Here is an 18,409-nt window from a genome sequence, read left to right on the forward strand (position 1 = left end):
TAATACTTTGCTCGCGCGAATCTTCTTTATTGTTCGAACACGCGTTTTCCCGCGCAGCGCGACGCGCGGACGAATAAATAAAATTAAGTCGAACGGATCGTCGCGCTTCTCCCGCGCGATGACGTCAGCGCCGTCGTGGGGCGCGATAAGATGACGGCGTACGCGTGTTTTAGGAATGAAATCGCCGCGAATGTAATAACGAGGGATCGATAAGACCGGTCCGGCGTTATCGTATCTACCGCGCGAGATCGATTCGCGTGGGAATCGCGCGCGGAGGAGAGGTTTCGGGAGGAATTGGTCATTGACGCGGGACGTGCCGAGTCGCGCGGTCCAATCGCCGTCAGGGACGTAGGGAAATTGCCTTATATGGGCAGCGACGTGCGAGCGAACGATCTGTCGCGCGCATACGCGTCGCGACTGCGCGCGGAGCTTCACGCGAATTTTCCTCGCGCTCTCTCTCTTTCTCTCGATCGGTAAAGCCGGATCGCGAAAAGCGGTGTCGAGACATCTCGGCGCCCCACGACGACGGAACAAATTTTTCGCGCCTTTTAAAATTTCATATTATTATAACTAAACATTGTCTTAAAGTAGATCGCATCAGCAGCATGCATAAAATTTTATAATAATTATATAACGAGAAAATGTTGTAAAATCTTCTACGTCAAATACAATAGCACATATTTACTATAATAGAATGTAATTATATGTCTAATACAAATGAAGAATGCAAGTTATCTATCACACGCACGCGCGCAGAAAGAGTTCTATATATGTATATATTTTTCTTAATACTGTTAGTTATTATACAGTTTACAATAATCTTTGTACATGTAAGATCGACGTTATACATATTCGCTATAAAAAAATTGTTTTCTAGGCAAACATAATACATTTCTACATAATTTCGATTTACGGTATGATATTGCCAATATAGTTGCAGACTTTTGCGCATGTTTCTATGATAAAACGTATTACAATAATATAAAGGAAACATAATTAAATATAATATAAAGTCTATTTTTTTTAAACATTCATGACATATCATCGATTAAAAAGCTATTGATACAAACTAGCAAATATTGCATTCTATATTCATATTTATCCGGTATATTACTAAAAATATAATATATGTAAGAGCTTAATTTACATTACACAATTGCAATTTATATTCCTTATCACTCATTTGAGTATTACAAACGTTACGCCTGTCATCTTAGCATATTCAGCACTCTATATAATTGCTTCATAAATATTTCATACAAACAATATATTACACAAATATATAGATTGTTTTTTTATAATCACAAAATATTCGACATTGATTATATGATTATACCCTTCAAGATTTTTCTCAATCAGACAAGCAATTATCAAATAAATAAAAAAACGGTTTGCTTTCCCTCCCTTTTCAATAAAATTTCTTATCTACGTTTAAATACAAATATTTCTAAATGTACTAATATGTATATACAATTTCGAAAAACGAAACGTAAAAGCAACAAAATTTTTTTCTTGTTCTGTAAATTACAATATATAACTTTGTAGCACATACTTCCTATACGTCATGGTCGTATATATAATTACGATTCGTAATGTATGATCAAAGTAATTTTTGTCGATGATATTAAATTCATAAAAAAATAAGTAATTAATAGATTATACTAATTATAATATATAATAACCTATTTTAACTAGTTATACTACTATAGTTATAATGCCTAGAGTTCAAAACGATAAAAATCATAACTTGTATGAAAGCTTTCGGATATTTACACATATTATTTTTCAATAAAAAAAGATATTAAAGTTATATATTGTGACAAATATTAAAATAAAAATAATTTTCATAAGAAAACTATATCTTTCAAGTATTAGTATGTATAGAATATATGCAATTGAGATGTAAATGTAACTGATGTTTGCAAAAGAGATGGAGCATTGTTATCTACATTAATTATACACACGTTTCATTTCCTGATAACTTATATCATTTGATGAGAGTATACTTATTTCATGTATAAAATAAAATTGTCTTGTGCGCCATTAATAACTGTCATTGTAATCATTTTTCATACAAACAATTTTGTAAGAAGTTTGGCAAATTCATTTTATCATTAGGTACATACCTTTATTTCTTTTATGTTTTTTTTCTCTTTCTTTTTCTATTTAAATATATGGATGATATTGGAACATGTAAGACAAAGCGTAAAATCGCATTCTTCTCAGTATATCTGCTATCACCTTTAAGTACTGCAACTATCAAAAAAACAGTTCTAATCATTACTTGGCTAAACTATTTTTCATGCACAAATCGCAATATCATTGATTTAGAGTACACAGTAGGAACCGCTTATAGCATTGGAACCTTTTTCAGTTGGAAAAATCTTTAATACATTGAGTGTTTATGATGGTATAATGAACAAATGATACCGACGTTTTTTATGTCATACATAAATATAAACATTAGCCTATGTGATGCAAAATTATAAGAAACTATCTGAAATCTATCAGGTATCGATTTGTTTTTTGGTTTTAACGTTTCTTTATTTGTTACATAACTATAATACAGCTATTGAAACTAACTTTTTGTATGAAATTCGCAAACCATCACCAATACTCAATGTATTAAACAGATAGAATCGCGCTATAGTAATATAGTATATAATATACTATGCTGTGCTTTATATAAATAATCTAGTTTCTCAGTCAATCATTATAAGAACATATCTTCGTTCTCATTATTAACCAGAACATTTGATAAGCGAAGTTAAATTCTTTAATTATTACAAGACAACCTCGCCAACTTAATCTTATGTTTTTACGATGTCTAAAACGTATGAACTGTTAGATGAGACCGCGTTTCTTTTTATAATCTTCTAAATTTAACGATCGACGAGGTCCTGTGTCCTTGATGTTGTTAATAGGCTTCGGTAAAACACTAACAGGATTATCTAGAAATAAAATTATACATTGAGATATATATATATATAAATATATCAATTGTACTCTTCTCAGTGACACGATCCCTTTTTGTTAATTAATTATTGAATAAAAGTTTATAATTAAAAAATAATACTTTTCTTACGATGTGAAAACTTACTTGGAATAGGAACTTCCAAATCGATTGTTATGTCGAAATCATGGGCGTTAAACAGGTCTTCTGTGCTTTGCTTCTTTTTAGAGTCCTGTCCATTTTCTTTATCGTTAGCAGATGATACCGAGTCTATAGTCGGATGAGGACTTGATTTGTCATTTATTGGGACTGCATTCACCACATCAGATTCATCATCTGGTTTATATACCATCCTTGGCTTAGTACTTCGCCTGGTGAATGGGTCGTCGACCTTTTTACCTTTGTTAGCCTTTAGCTCTTCCTGTGTGTATACAATAATTTCTATTTAATTAAAATTACTGTAGCTAATTATAGCGTATTATAGCGAAAAATAACACGTAAAATAGACATAATATATCCTAAAAATTACCATTATAGCTTTCTCAGCTTCTTCAACATTTTTCTTTCTGTTGCGATCATTTATATACGATATACTGGAAATTGTTGCTGTACGCATCTTATCCAGTTCTGATGCACGTTCTTCTAATTCACTTAATTCTTGATTAAGACGACTAGCAGTCTCGTCGTCTCCTCTGCAATTAGCTGCGTCGCGTTCTCTCATGAGTTGAGCTTTCTTCATAGCATAATTATAGGGTGTTTGCTTGAATCTCTCCTTTTCTCGGACAATCTTCTCTATATCCTCTTCCTTATATTCATATAGCAATGCTTCATTAATATCTTTTAATTTCTGCTCTACTTCGTCGAATGTTGGCACGGAAATTCCTTGCAGCGCGCACGTTTCCTTCCACTTGAAGAACTCCGAATCTGTGAATTCTTGATTGGAGACGAATTCTAACCTGAATACACGTTCCTGCACACCATGACGTAATTTCAATCCCTTATTCGTCCTTGTGCCGCCGAGTTGATAAATCTTTCCTGTCTCGCATACACCGCTTATCTCCGCTACTCTATAGACAGGTTTACCATTATTATTACCGATTCCAATCCTGACAAAACAACCTTGCACCACTCTGTCAAAGAAAGGTAAATGAACGAATCTCTCCATTTTATGACGAGACAATCGAATCTTGTTTAAGTCATCTTTAGTACTGATATATACTGGTTTCTTCGGTCTGGTTTTGTTACTAGTAATTGATCTGAAAAATGATATCGAATATAAAATATAACTCAAGAAAGATACAAGAATCTTGCATGTAAAATAAATAAACAACTTACTTTTTATCATTATCAGAATCCGAATCACGACTTTCACTCGAAGACGATCTGCGCTGAGATGTAGGTTTAGTTACTTCTTCTTCCTCCTCTCCACTGTCTGATGAGCCACTGTCATCGGAATATATATCGGATGCTTTAAGTTTCGTTTTGTTTCCTTTATGATCATTCTCCAATTCTTCTTCCTCTATATCCTTTGATTGTTGTTGCTGCTGTTCTATTCTCTGTTTTTCTTTTTCCTCTAATCAAAGAAAAAAGAGCATTAGAAAAGAGTAAGTTTAAAAAAAATAAATACTGTGCAAGATACATTACCTCGTTCTTTCTTTTCTTCGCGTCTGGCTTTAAGCAATGACATTGCATGGAATTTTTTATCTTGCTTTTCTTCTATTGTCTTTTTACGATCTTTACTTCTTTCTTTAGGATCTGGTGCCCTGTCTAATTTTTGTTTTTCTTCGCCACCCTTTTCTTTCTTTTTTGATTCCTTTTGCTTTCTCAATTCTTGTTTCTTTGCCATTCTTAGTTTCTTCTCAATTTCAAATCTTGTCTTCATAATTTCACGTTGTTCAATTCGCTTAAAAATTTCCTGTTCACGCTCCTTTTCAGTCATTTGAGCAAGTCTGGCTTGATCCTCTGCATCTCCCATGAGTTTGTCATCATACCCATCATTAAACTCTTCTTGGCTAGAGTCGGAAACACTTACATCAGAATCTGATACCTCACCTATTATGACAAAACAGTTGTTAATTATAACAAAACTCTTACAAGTTAAAATAAAAATACATTTATAAAATAGATTTAATTTTTCAATACCTTCTTCTGGCTCCGAATGTTGCTTCGCTGCTTCTTTCTCACTGGCACTGTCTTCGGTGCTAGACTTTGTCATCTTTCGTTTACTTCGTTTTGACACTTTCTTCTTTTTTGTTTTTCCACTCTTGTTGTTCCAGTTACTGTCGGAATCTGATGTATCTGAATCATGCTTGGTATCTTTTTTAACAGATCCATTATCTTCATTTGATTGTGAATCATCTTGGGACTTTCCCTTCTTCTTTTTTGCCAGTGATAATAGATCCTGATATAAAATTGATATGAAAACATGATGTACACTCAATTACAAATTATTATAAACAAAATCATTAAAAAAACAATAATGTTTTAATGATAGTTGTCTCCAATTTTGTGCTTGTGTCTATCCATAAAAAAATTACACATTTTTATTGCAATAACATGTCATACTTTTCTTCTTTTATATCAACAAACTATGACACATGTTACAAACATTATTTGCATATCGCTTAATTTTAAAATGTATTCGTATAATAGAGATATTACCATACATTATGTAAAATTATTTTAAGATTTGTCGTGCAATGCATGTTAAAAATGAACGATTGCTGAAGGCGCCTATTGTAAAAAGTAGATGAAAATTCTTGTAGTGACATATGAATGGATGAAACTCTCATGCTAAGAAGGTTCAATTTTTACATTATCCAAGTCAGAGCCACTCTCCGACGCACTTCCACTGCTGTCGGAGTCGATGAGTGCCTGATGCTTCCTCTTCGGCATCCTCTTCGATAGTGTGTGATCCTACGGGGAGACGTGAATAACCGTTGCTACGGTCTCGCGATAAAATTGCGCACGCACCAAATCCGAATGTCATATGAGAGACAACGAAATTGGAGAATCCGCGGTTAAATAGCGCGGAAGAAACTACGAGTACAGAAATAAAATACTACAATTAAGTGTATATCATCAACGAACGTGCGACCGTTTACAAGCTGCCATCAACGAACGTTCAGAATGCACTTCACACATGGGTCACGTTCGAAAATGTACTCGTCGGAGTAATCGTTCGATCAACCAATCAGAGGAAGCACTCGATCGACTAATCAGAACAGAGGAATTTACGCGTCGAGCGAAGCGCGCTTTTTTTCATCGATCAAATAATTCGAAATATTTTTATATTATCATATTATTATTATTATTATATTTATCATCATCATTATTATTATTATTATTAATTTTATATTATATTTTTTTATGTAAATAAACCTTGATTATTGGTTGTAAAATAATTCGAAATATTTTTATATTATTATCATATTATTATTATTATAATATTCATTATTCATTATCATCATTATTATTATTATTAATTTAATATTATTTTTTTATGTGGATGAACCTTGATTATTAACCCCTTTCAGAATTTCCGCGCGAACGTCTATCTATACCTTTCATAATCGAAGCTTGTGAGTCATCATTGGGAAGGGGAGAATCGAAATAAAATGTCCCTAGGGAGCGGACCGGCAGTGTTTTCAATCGGAGCAATTACCACGGAATGTGGTAGCCCGGCTGCTTGGAGCCGGACGGAGGGGGTGGGAATAATAAAACGTTAGGCGTGTCGGCGTCCGTTTTTTTACTTACGCGTTTTACAACCGATTTGCGAATCGTCGTCGCTCCGCCGATCCCGCTTTCCCGTCTCGCCGCGCGGCAGCTCGACGAGCGTCCGTACTTCGGCGCTGACATTCGGCTTCGCTGCGTAATGTCAAGGGCGCACGTGGCCGCGACGCCGCGACGTTCCGAGGGTGCTTGGATCGCGGAGCCGCTACGATAGCGCGACGACGGATACATCATCCCGAGTGCGCTCGCGTCTCTTCGCATCTCGCGTATTTACATATGTGTAAACTCGTCCGAAGGAGGGTATGCTCTTATGGGGTAGCGAGCGGCAGGTAGTCTTCGCCGTGGAATGGAGACGGAGAGCGTGAAATCCGGGGCTAGCGAGCATAGCCATAGCCACCACAGCAGGAGCTCCCAGAAGCATCATCGGTCTCACAGCTCCAAGCAGCATCACAGACAACACTCTCACCGGACCACCAGGTAGATTTCGTCAATTTTAATTTGCCTCTTTCCCCTTTTTTTTTTACCGTTGTAGAAACAGTTATATAGATAAAAGCGAATCATCCATATCGATATTAAAACTATAACTGTATTGACAAACTCGTATTACATACATACATACATACATATACTTAAATATATATTAATATATACACATATATCTATATGTTTTCATACACGTATCTAATTTTTTTCTTACTTATATGCATATATATGTATATGTATACATATCTAAATTTTTTTCTATATAATATGCTTAAATATATGTTAAGTATATGAAAATATATCATATACATATATATATATATATATATATATATATATATCATACATTATATATTAAAATATATTATATACATATATAAATTTTGTACAACAGGAGTAATCGAAGTCAAAGGAAAGAGAGGCAGAATTTAGACACTAGTGAAATGGCTCCGTTCCAAACAACTGTAAATGTACGTGGAGATAGCGTAGATAACATGGGTCAGGAGGTGATCGAAGTGCAGATACTGCCACAGGATGAGAACTGGGGAGAGAATACCACAGCCGTAACCGGCAACACCTCGGACAGATCGGAATCGACCGAGGATGTGAGTCATTGGCCAAACGAGACCGATGGATCGTTTGGTTCTAGCTGCAATCGCTACTTCGGTTCAATCGTGGCTATGATACTCGGAATAAGCGCCTTTCTTAGTCCTATTGCCATGGTAATCTTGCCTAAATTGGGATTCTTTCCCGACTCAACGACGGTGTTGACGATGCAGCAGAAACTACAGCTACTGTCGTGCAACGCCGAATGCAAAGGCCAACTGTTAGGATTAGCCTTCAAACTGGTGCTACTGGGTATCGGTAGCTGGGCGGTATTTCTGCGCCCGCGAATCGCTACTATGCCGCGCATATTTTTATTCAGAGCGGGAGTGCTGCTGCTTACCATGCTGTGCATTTGTACTTATTGGCTTTTTTACGTTGTACAGGTATACAAGGAAATCTATGTAGTGATATAATTTCTATATGTATTTAATTTAGCGAATGTATATTATATACGGTTGATTGATACGTTTTAGGTGACTGAGAGTGCTAAGACTGCTGCCAATGGCGAAATAACAGAGTACAAAAGTTTAGTAAATTATGCAGGTACCCTTGCTGATACACTTCTGTTTATACACTACGTCGCTGTGCTCCTTATTGAAATTCGTCATCTACAGCCTACATTCTATCTAAAGGTGTGTAAATGTTGCGTAATTTTATATGTATAATTAATAATAATTAATCTATAATATTTATTATTGAATTACATATCTCGTTAATATCTTTGTCGACAGGTCGTCAGATCACCGGATGGTGAATCGAGATCCTACGCGATCGGCCAGCTATCGATACAGAGAGCGGCCGTGTGGGTCTTGGAGAGGTATTATACGGAATTCCCGATTTATAATCCGTACTTGGAAAGATTGCCGGTCTCGAAATCGGGCAGGAAGCAGTCGAGCTTCAAGTTCTACGAAGTTGACGGCGGGGTGACTGGCGCTTTGCAGTCGCGCGGAGGCAGCGGGGACCGAGCGGTTCTAGCGGCGCAGGCACGTCGCCGTGATTCCAGTCACAACGAGCGCTTCTACGAGGAGCACGATTACGAACGACGGGTACGTAAACGCCGCGCGAGATTGATCACCGCCGCCGAGGAGGCATTTGCGCACATCAAACGCCTGCATTCCGAGGTGGAGTCCACGCCGAATTCTGGACCGATGGATCCGATGGAAGCCGCGCAGGCGGTATTTCCTTCCATGGCGAGGGCTCTGCAGAAATACTTGAGAATCACTCGACAGCAGCCGCGTCACTCCGTAGAATCGATTCTTAATCGTCTTGCCCGATGTTTAGCCCAAGATGCGGCGCCGCGCGCATTCCTGGAACCGTTCTTCGTTACGAGCCCGGTGCTGTCGAACGAGAAAGAGAGACAAAAGCGGTCGCATCATTGGGCCTTGGTGTGCGAGGGAGAGCTACCCTCTCGTCCAATCGCCAACGGTTGTGAGTTTCAGTTGAGGCAGGGCGAAATAGCACTCTTGTGCACGGCGTATAGAATTCCGCATTTTAATCTCACTGAACAATTGGCACATCCTAAGTCGAACAAATTTCTTCTGCGGTTAAATTCGGAAACTTCTGTGTAAAATTGCCTAAGAGAATTCCGGGAATTCCATTCTTTAATTTTCAATGAAATTTTGCAATGCCTCGAGACGGGGATGTATGTATTTAATAAGATTTTTGGCGCACGTGAAATTTGATAGAGATACTATTTAAAGAAAAATACATATGATTTTTTTTTGCGTTGAAAGCGCTGGACCTCGCTTTGCGCAGAATATATAATGTGGTAAATGCTGTAGTTTGTTTCATGAAAAACAGTAATAGAAAATTTTTATTTGTGCAAGAAATATGATGTGATGAGTATTGAATCTCGCTTTAATTAAAAAATATTTTTAGATATTTATTTGAAAAGATTATTTGAGATATTTTCATCAGTTTACGAAAATTGTAAGGCCAATTTTTAAATTATATTTTCTCAAAACTTCTATTTATTGAAATATAGACTGTTGTAATAATAATTGAGAGAATAACTCGACAGTATTTTATTTTTTTTTTTCTTAAGAAGAAATATAAAGATATTAATCATTGATCTATACTTTTAAACATACTTTTGAGTAATTTTATTACAAAGTAAAAACATTTATATGCTTGTGTGTAACATATGCAATACTCAATTTTTCTTTGTCTTTAAGACATGCGCGCGCGCGTACACATTTATTTATTCCATTATAGTGCATATCATATAAACTATGTATATATACTATATATACTTTAAATACATTTAGGTGAATTTAAAGTATAATATGTATATATTTGGAGACAAAATAGGGATAAGTTAAAAAACGCAAAAGATTGAATATTTATACTGACATTTACATTAATTAATACGCATTCCCGAATTCATGAATTATATTTGTAGGATCATATTTACAAGAGAGATATGCTTTAAGTATATATAAGACTTATATACACACTGATATATGTGTTCATATACATGCGCACATGTGTAGCAATACACAAAAAATACCTATCATATTTCACCTATCAAGGAAAGGGTATCAGAAATCCTTGTATCTCTTGTTATCCTGTGTCCTGCAATGTAACAGTACGCACAGTGAATACTCGATAATGATAGTCTTAACTTTTGTACTTCAACATTTTTATATGATTTTCACTCTTTAATATAGCGTTTATAATAAGTGCAAGAATGATAAATTAATTATATAATAGGTGATAGAAGACGATGCGATTCTCTGTTAGGTTTATTCCTCTTTTAGTCTCTCTATCGTATTATTTTGAACATTTCTGCGTTGTGATTAGATAAGCATTATGGTCTATTGATAAATTATATACTTATACATGCATTTAGATTATCTTTTTTATTCTTAAATGCTTAATAATTATAGTAAAGCATATCTTGAATGAAATTTGAAGGTAATACGTTCATACGTTTGATCACAATTGCTCTTATTTTTTTGCAATCTTCCATCTTCTTCCATGATTTAATAATAATCATTCACTGCAAGTATTTAATAGTAAAGTATAAGACCAATTTCAAAGATGAGTGAATAAATATTTGAAAAATTATGGTACATATAATTAAATTATATAATTTAATAATTATATTACTTATTAATTACATATCTTTTAATGCATATTTGGATTAGATAGATTTAAACGCGTATTTTATTATATTTGATTGCAAAATACGTACGAGAACTTGCATATTCAGGAATATGTATATAGTGAAAACAGAAATTCTATGATTATAGATTTTTACGTGTATATATATACAATATATATATTCGTACGAATCTCATCATTGGTTAAACTGATGCTCGATAGCTTGGATTTTAAGCCTAATGAGTCAGGCGAAGAAAAAGCAAGGTTTATATATTGAGAAGTAATTAATATTGTTAAACTTCTCCGAGATTATGTCATCGTAATAAAATTGACAAATATAAAAGCTCTCTATGACGAGACGATAGCTTTCAAGAAGGCGTAAGCAGTTTGCATTTAGCACACGTTTTTGCGCTTGTATGTGTGTGTGTGCATGAGAAGTTTCCACGATGTTGTTTGCTTCGCCACATTTGTAAATTGTATAAGATAAAAATACATGAAAAAAGCAGCTGATAATTTTTTAAACTGTCCTGATAGAGGGTCCTCGATTTAAGAAATATTTAATAAAATCACGAAGATGTAGAGAGAGTAATTCATTTATAACTCAAGATTATTATGAGTATGTAATTTTTTTTTACTGACGTGAATAGCTTTTGCTATGGATGTTTTTTTTTATTTATGTGTGCTCGCGTGATGACATTGTGTACTATTGGAAAGATGAAATATACATTTGATGTATAAAAATATTCCTTTTTGTCTTTCTTTGCATTAAGATTCGCTTGAAAAAAGACAATGATAACGATTCTTCTAGTCAGATGTTATCAATGAAATAATATGAAGTAATAAAATAAAATATTTAATAATAATAATAAAATATTTTTTTAAAATTATTTTATTTAAAAAAATAAAAATTTTCTTAATATAATACTTGAAAAAAAATTAATGTGAATATTATTAAATAATAATAATAATACAAGCTAGATTTTTATTCTCTAAAATGCATAATATAATATCTTAATTATTATTGTACATTTTAGAGAAAAATGTTTTTTTTTAAATCAGATTAACTAATGAGTAAATAAAAAATCAGTATTTAAAACTATTAAAAACATTGCGATTAAGAGATGATCTCTTTACTAATTGTAAGTTGACATTAATTATTGCGCAGAAAAACAGATTGTCAATAATGATACGCATATTTCGTATAATTACGAAATCTTTGTCATTTTAATAGAATGTAAACGCAGAGATACGTAGTCGTATAAACATCATGTGTGTTGATTTAGCTGTTATAATAATATAATCTTCCTCATTTTACAAGAACACGAAATGTATATTTAGGAACAGTTTAAATTTTTTTTACTTGGAATTATTAATTAAAATAATGTCATTAATAATAATAATTGCCTAATTTCTTTGGGAGAAGAGAGAATTAGTCTGTGATCAAAAACTTTAGTAAAATTTTCCAAAATTTGTTTGAGGAAACTTAAATTTTGAAGATCATAAAATAATTAAAAATACTTAAATTAAAAGAAAAGAAAAAAATGATTACATGATATATATTTAAAATATATAATATCAAAATTAAAATAAGATTTGGAATAAAGTATTTCTCTCTTTTTTCTCTCTCAGATTTGGAGGTCAAAATTTTTTTATATATTTATTTGCGTAAAAATTTTTTATATATTTGCGGAATATTTATTGCAAGTATCAAATGCGTCGAACGTATATGCAATATTTGGGCAAGTGCTTTGCTTCATTTCATGCAGAAACATTTTATATACAAGATTCTTTATTGTATTATCCATGTGCGATTGTGTAATGGTGTTAATGTGTTATTATATAATTAGATATCATTTTTCCATCAGTATATTAGCAAAACTTCGCGTCGGATGCTTTCTTACAAAAGAAATCTCCGGCTTCATATAGTTCAATTTCAGTGAAGAGATCAAAGCATGCATTGCTCCTTCATGTAAGAGACTTATCTTTAATACTTCTCTAATATAAAATAATGCAATGAGTCGCTCTTGGTTAATATTGAATTAAACAATTATTAATATCAAAATTATTACTTAAAAATCTGTAAAAAATTGTATAAATATATTTTAATACTATTAATTATAATGCTGCTATTCACGTCCAGCTGTTAAAAAACTATTTAATATAAAATTAATTCGAAACTATGAGAGTCTGCTATTAAAGAAGCATGCTCGTTAATAATTTACAATAATCTATCATTTTCAAATTAAAAAAAACTTGCAGAGTTTTCTTAGTGACTGTAACGTATGCATACGTTACGTTCGCAGCTCCAAAAAATAATCAGGCTTACACATTATGTTCCACGCCAAATTGTGTAGATACAGGTATGTACTTTAATTCGTCGCCTTATTTCGTTAATTTTTCTTTTATAAAATTAATCATTTTCTATTACATTATGTTTTTACAGCGTCCAAGATCGCAGCCAGACTCGATCGTACAGTTGACCCTTGCGATAATTTCTATCAATTTGCTTGCGGTGGATGGGCAAAAAATAATCCGGCGAATATTTCGTATCCAAGAATTAGCACGCTGTCGATGATTAATGAGGAAACATCGCAGCAATTAAGAGGTACGAAATACCAATTAAATTATATTTAATTATTAAATTTATTCAGATTTATTTAATTTATATTTTTTTAATTTAGATTTATTTATTAATTTAATTTATTACTTTAATTATACTAACGTTCTATATTAACGAGATATTTACATTAAATCATTATTATATTTACATTAATTATTTAATTTATATTTTTTTAATTTAGATTTATTTAATTTATTAATTTAATTAGATTTAATTATCCTAACGTTCTATATTAACGAGATATTTACATTAAATCAATATCTTTGCATAATTTATGAACTTCTGTATAATCATTCTTTATCGTGTATCCGCAGAAATCTTAGAAGATGGTCCTAGATCGGATGACACACTTTCTCTGAAAAAGGCAAGGAAGGTATACAGAATGTGCATGGATACCCGTATGTATATTCAATTGTATTGTATTGAGAATAGATTAATTATGATGGAGAATTTATTTTACCATATATATAAAATATAATATATATATGAAATAAATTCTGCTAATTCTGAAATTTAAATAAGGAGGTTTAAGTTATCTTTTTTCAATTTTTTATCAGAGACACTTAAAAAAATTGGGATCAACAGTCTTAGTGGAATTGTGCGAGAGAACGGTGGATGGCCGATTGTTATGTCCCCTTTCGAATGGGTATCAAGAGGACCTAAAACTTGGCAACAAGTTAGCAACATTTTGCAGGGAAATTTGTTCGACAACGGCCTGTACGGTATAACAGTGATGGTAGATGACAAAAAGTCTGACAACAATGTTATTACCGTATGTATATTATTTTCATATTCAAAAAATGTTGCATGAAGTGAGAAAAAGAGAACAGTTTTATAGAAACAATCTTGTAATTTTCCAGATCTTGGAACCTGTCTTCTTCGCACCGCGCGACATCGTGATCAGTCTGGAGAAAGATCTCGCGGAGAAGATGACGTACACGTCCTACATCAAAACAGTTGCTAACATCTTTATAAACGATAGAGGTTCCTACGTCGACGACGCGACAGTATCTCAGGATGCGCTTGACATCGCGAATTTCGAGATTGAACTGGCTAAGGTTGTTATTAAAATTTTAACATTTGAATTAATCTTGTTTCGTTTCCTAATATTTCTTTTCTTCTTTTTATTGATATCTTGTCAATTTGTGTATTATCATAATATTACATCACCGACAATGTTTTTAACATTGCACGAGATTATCTTTCTCCTCTATTTTTCTTTAATTAACATAAAAACTATTTTAATCCATTTAATGAAAGAAATTTACGAAGTGGATGGCATTGACTTATTCTATTTTGTTTGTTTTATCTATTGCAGCTGACATTAGATCTCGAAGACAGTAGAGATATCGATGAAGTTTACAATGCATTAACAATTGGAGAATTGCAACAAATCTATGACAAGCAACATCCTATAAAGGGCAAGGTTGGTTTGAACTTAATATGCTTTGAATATGCATTATACATGTAATAAATCTATTTTTATCGTTCGACTTATATTCTATTTTGTTATTTGTATTACAGATAAACTGGTTGGAACGTATTCAAAGATTGTTTGGAAAAAAAATTACATCATCCGAGAAAGTTGTCGTTCACGCGTACAAATACCTTACTAATTTAGTACCACTATTAGAGCGAACGCCCAGTCGTACTATCAGTAAGATTTTCGGAATATTTAAAAGAACACTATGAATTTATATTTAGATAAGGAATTTTAATTATCTCATTAATTTGATTATTTGTAGTTAACTACATGCAATGGAATCTGATTAGAGCTCTGTTACCTTACACCGAACGTACAGAAGCAATTGCTATCCAACTTGCTAAACATTTCAAGGGAGAGCGGAAGGACAATATAAGGTACGTCTATTTTATTATATGTATATATATATGGAAAAAATATACAGTCACACGTATTTGAGAAATTTAATGCAATAACAGTATATAAAGTTCAAAATTTTAATTATTATAAGAGACACGTAACAACTATTTTATTATAAATGGTAAATATTGCAATTTATCATTATATATGTCCATAGCTAAAATTTTATTTTTAACTTACTCTCTGTAAAAATTATTTTTGAATTTATTTTCAATAAGTATCCAATAATTCTATAATGTACACGAAGTTGATGCTAATTAAATAAAATTTTTTTCAAGGTGGAAGAATTGCGTGTCCAAAGTTAATTTGGACTCTGCCATCTCGCACGAGTACGCCAAGAGATACGTAAAACACGAAAATAAAGAAGACGTAAGACATTGTGCTAGTTGAACAAGATACAAAATCGAATTTGACGTAACTTTCATAAATAAATTACGCAAAGATCCTTTACTTTAGCTCATCGACATAATCACGAACATCGAGGATGTCGTTCGTTCGCAAATCTCTGCGTCTACTTGGATGGACGACGCTACGAAAAAGGCATCTCTCGAAAAATTGACTTACATGAGAATGCAAGTTCTCACACCCGATTGGTACAGTAATAAAGCTATTGACAAATATTACAAAGGCGTAAGTATTTACAATTTATTGTATACAATTAATAATATAGTTTTTTTTTATACAGGAGCATAGATGTATATACTGAAAAATATGTATAATAAAAATCATGTATATCTATTTCAGTTATCTGTCACAAGGGACTATCTCGAAAGTGTAATAAATATAATGAATTACGAAACCAAAAGAATATTGGGCAAGCTGAGAAAACCCGTCGACAAAACAGAGTGAGATTTATTTAATATAATATTAATTTATTTAAATTTAATTGATTTAATGACTACTACGACAAAATTGTAGAGAATTGAAATAAGAAAAAGTCACACAAAATATCAAAGAACATATATAACGCTATATTTGTTTCTCTGTAACAGATGGCTTATGGAACCAACAATAGTGAACGCTTATTACAATCCATCCGGCAATGAAATCGGTAAATTTTTGAGAATTTTTATATTCACTTTTTTATTAATATTTTAACAATTAAAAACATTTATTATTAACTCATTTTGTCGTTATTTTAGTTATTACTGCTGCTATATCGCAAGATCCTGTATATGACAGAAATCATCCTGCGTAAGTATTTATATTTAAAAAAAAAAATTTTTTTCTCGAAAAATTTAATCAAAGACAATTCTTTTATATATTTTTATTTTTCACTTAATATATAGCTGTTTTTTTTTTAATTTACATTCTCTTTAATTTATATAACTTCTTTCATCAGGTATATGAACTATGGAGCAGTAGGAGTTGTCGTTGGACATGAAATTAATCATGGCTTTGATAATCTTGGTAATTTTTTAATTGTAACAACCGTGAAATATTGTGGTATGTATAACATATCATTTTTGTAGGTCGTAAATATGATAAAAACGGCAATGCCATACAATGGTGGACACAGGAAACTATCGATAAATATGAACAATTGGCGCAATGTTTTGTTGACCAGTACAACGGTTACCTAGTACCAAGCTTGGAAAAAGAAAAAGTTTATGTAAGTAATCGAGTTCAACAGAGATCATATTCTCAATTCTATTACCTTATATAATTTTTCTACGAGAGAGATTGTATCCTAATCTTTTCAATGTTTCTTTCAAGTGTTTTCCATCGAAGTAAAACTCCCGAATGATATCTTTCACAATTTATGCATTGCTTAGAAGCTTTTTTTTATCTATATTGATCTTTTTTTTACATAAAATATATTTAAAAAATATAAAACATGATGCGAAATTTTGCAGGTGAATGGACGATTGACGTTAGGAGAAAACATCGGCGATTCAGCTGGCGTTACAGCAGCGTATTACGCATACAGGAATAAAAAAACGAAGCTGAACAAGTCTGAGGTACGATTGGCAGGACTCGAGGAGTTCAGCGACGATCAGATCTTCTTCATGAGTTTTGCGCATGTACGTATATTATATTAAAATGTCGATATATGTATATGCATACGCAGATATACGATGCAAAACTATTTGTTAATACAGGCAATCGCTAAAGAATATAATCACAAAAAGTTATAATCCGTAATCTATTTTCTTAGGCATTCTGCGAAAATGTTACGCCGCAACAATTACAAGTGCTGTTGCTCGACGAGCATCCTAGAGGGGAGACAAGAATACGAGGCAGTCTTTCGAATTTCCCCGAATTTTCTGCAGCTTACAATTGCCCAGCTGGAAAGGGAATGAATCCGGACAAGAAATGTTCTCTTTGGTGAATGGGATAACGAATGAAATCAATCCAAAAGGCATGTTATTAATTCGATGCTCGAATATATTACTCGGAAGTCTCGAAGTTTATTGTTATAAGCGCGTGATGCGCGTTTTAATGTGCAAAATGTGAATAATTGTACAATACTAAAATATGATTTTTTCATTGCGACTAATGCAATTGTCAAAATATATTATATATATAAATATAGCATATAAAAATGACATATATACAATATATTAACATATGTTGTTGGTGAGTCCGAATTCAAGAACTCTCTTTATGCGCACAAACATTTGGAATATAAAGATTATATTAAAAAATATTATTAAAAGTTAATTCTATGATAAATATTTATACTTTTGTACCGAGTACTGAGAAGTAATGTATAATCTTGCTTATTGTTAGTAAAAATAGCTATACTCGTTTATTATATATTGTTTAATTGGTTAAAGTTAAAATATTATGATATTACTAATTATTATTAATAATTTTATAATAGAAAATAGTTTTCTGATATTACGAATGCGCATATAGAGAGGAATTTTTTTCAATTAATGCTTGGAAACTACATTACCGACTGAATTATGAGCGTTAATTGACAGGTATTTTATTGCACATCAACTGCATCAGAGAGCTTCTCTCTAATTGCATTATCATTAATATAATAATTAATAATATTAACTAATAAAATCTATAAAAA

At 32.4% G+C, this 18,409-nt stretch overlaps 3 protein-coding genes across 4 annotated transcripts; 2 read left to right on the forward strand and 1 right to left on the reverse strand.

The window, feature by feature from the left end:
• Positions 1 to 757: 757 nt before the first annotated feature.
• Positions 758 to 6,103, reverse strand: Rtf1 (RNA polymerase-associated protein Rtf1). Its single transcript, XM_029321620.2, has 7 exons — positions 5,768 to 6,103; positions 5,096 to 5,354; positions 4,598 to 5,005; positions 4,289 to 4,526; positions 3,483 to 4,209; positions 3,101 to 3,374; positions 758 to 2,951 (listed from the first exon to the last, which is right to left on the reverse strand). Exons 1-7 carry the CDS (start codon positions 5,846 to 5,848, stop codon positions 2,845 to 2,847), a joined length of 2,094 nt encoding a protein of 697 aa, XP_029177453.1. The 5' UTR covers positions 5,849 to 6,103; the 3' UTR covers positions 758 to 2,844.
• Positions 6,104 to 6,584: 481 nt separating this feature from the next.
• Vang (Strabismus domain-containing protein Vang) lies at positions 6,585 to 11,622 on the forward strand. The gene is made up of 4 exons (XM_029321440.2): positions 6,585 to 7,162; positions 7,563 to 8,157; positions 8,248 to 8,406; positions 8,506 to 11,622. The coding sequence occupies exons 1-4, from the start codon at positions 7,032 to 7,034 to the stop codon at positions 9,340 to 9,342; spliced, it is 1,722 nt and encodes a 573-aa protein (XP_029177273.1). The 5' UTR covers positions 6,585 to 7,031; the 3' UTR covers positions 9,343 to 11,622.
• A 336-nt stretch (positions 11,623 to 11,958) lies between these two features.
• On the forward strand, positions 11,959 to 18,109 carry LOC114945322 (neprilysin-1-like). 2 transcript variants are annotated; one of them, XM_085482229.1, is made up of 19 exons: positions 11,959 to 12,207; positions 12,817 to 12,848; positions 13,139 to 13,239; positions 13,323 to 13,484; positions 13,814 to 13,897; positions 14,057 to 14,271; positions 14,360 to 14,557; positions 14,818 to 14,925; positions 15,024 to 15,156; positions 15,245 to 15,359; positions 15,660 to 15,750; positions 15,838 to 16,011; positions 16,126 to 16,226; positions 16,374 to 16,432; positions 16,524 to 16,575; positions 16,724 to 16,791; positions 16,854 to 16,993; positions 17,238 to 17,405; positions 17,540 to 18,109. In XM_085482229.1, the coding sequence occupies exons 2-19, from the start codon at positions 12,832 to 12,834 to the stop codon at positions 17,711 to 17,713; spliced, it is 2,160 nt and encodes a 719-aa protein (XP_085338355.1). In that variant the 5' UTR covers positions 11,959 to 12,207; positions 12,817 to 12,831; the 3' UTR covers positions 17,714 to 18,109. The 2 variants fall into 2 exon arrangements, with proteins under 2 accessions (XP_085338355.1, XP_085338354.1); XM_085482228.1 differs by lacking the exon at positions 11,959 to 12,207 and having other exon boundaries at positions 12,531 to 12,848.
• Positions 18,110 to 18,409: the final 300 nt, after the last annotated feature.

This window comes from Nylanderia fulva, unplaced genomic scaffold, assembly GCF_048542155.1.
Source record: "Nylanderia fulva isolate GAGA-0341 unplaced genomic scaffold, ASM4854215v1 Scaffold2, whole genome shotgun sequence".
NCBI classification, from domain to species: Eukaryota; Metazoa; Arthropoda; class Insecta; order Hymenoptera; family Formicidae; genus Nylanderia; species Nylanderia fulva.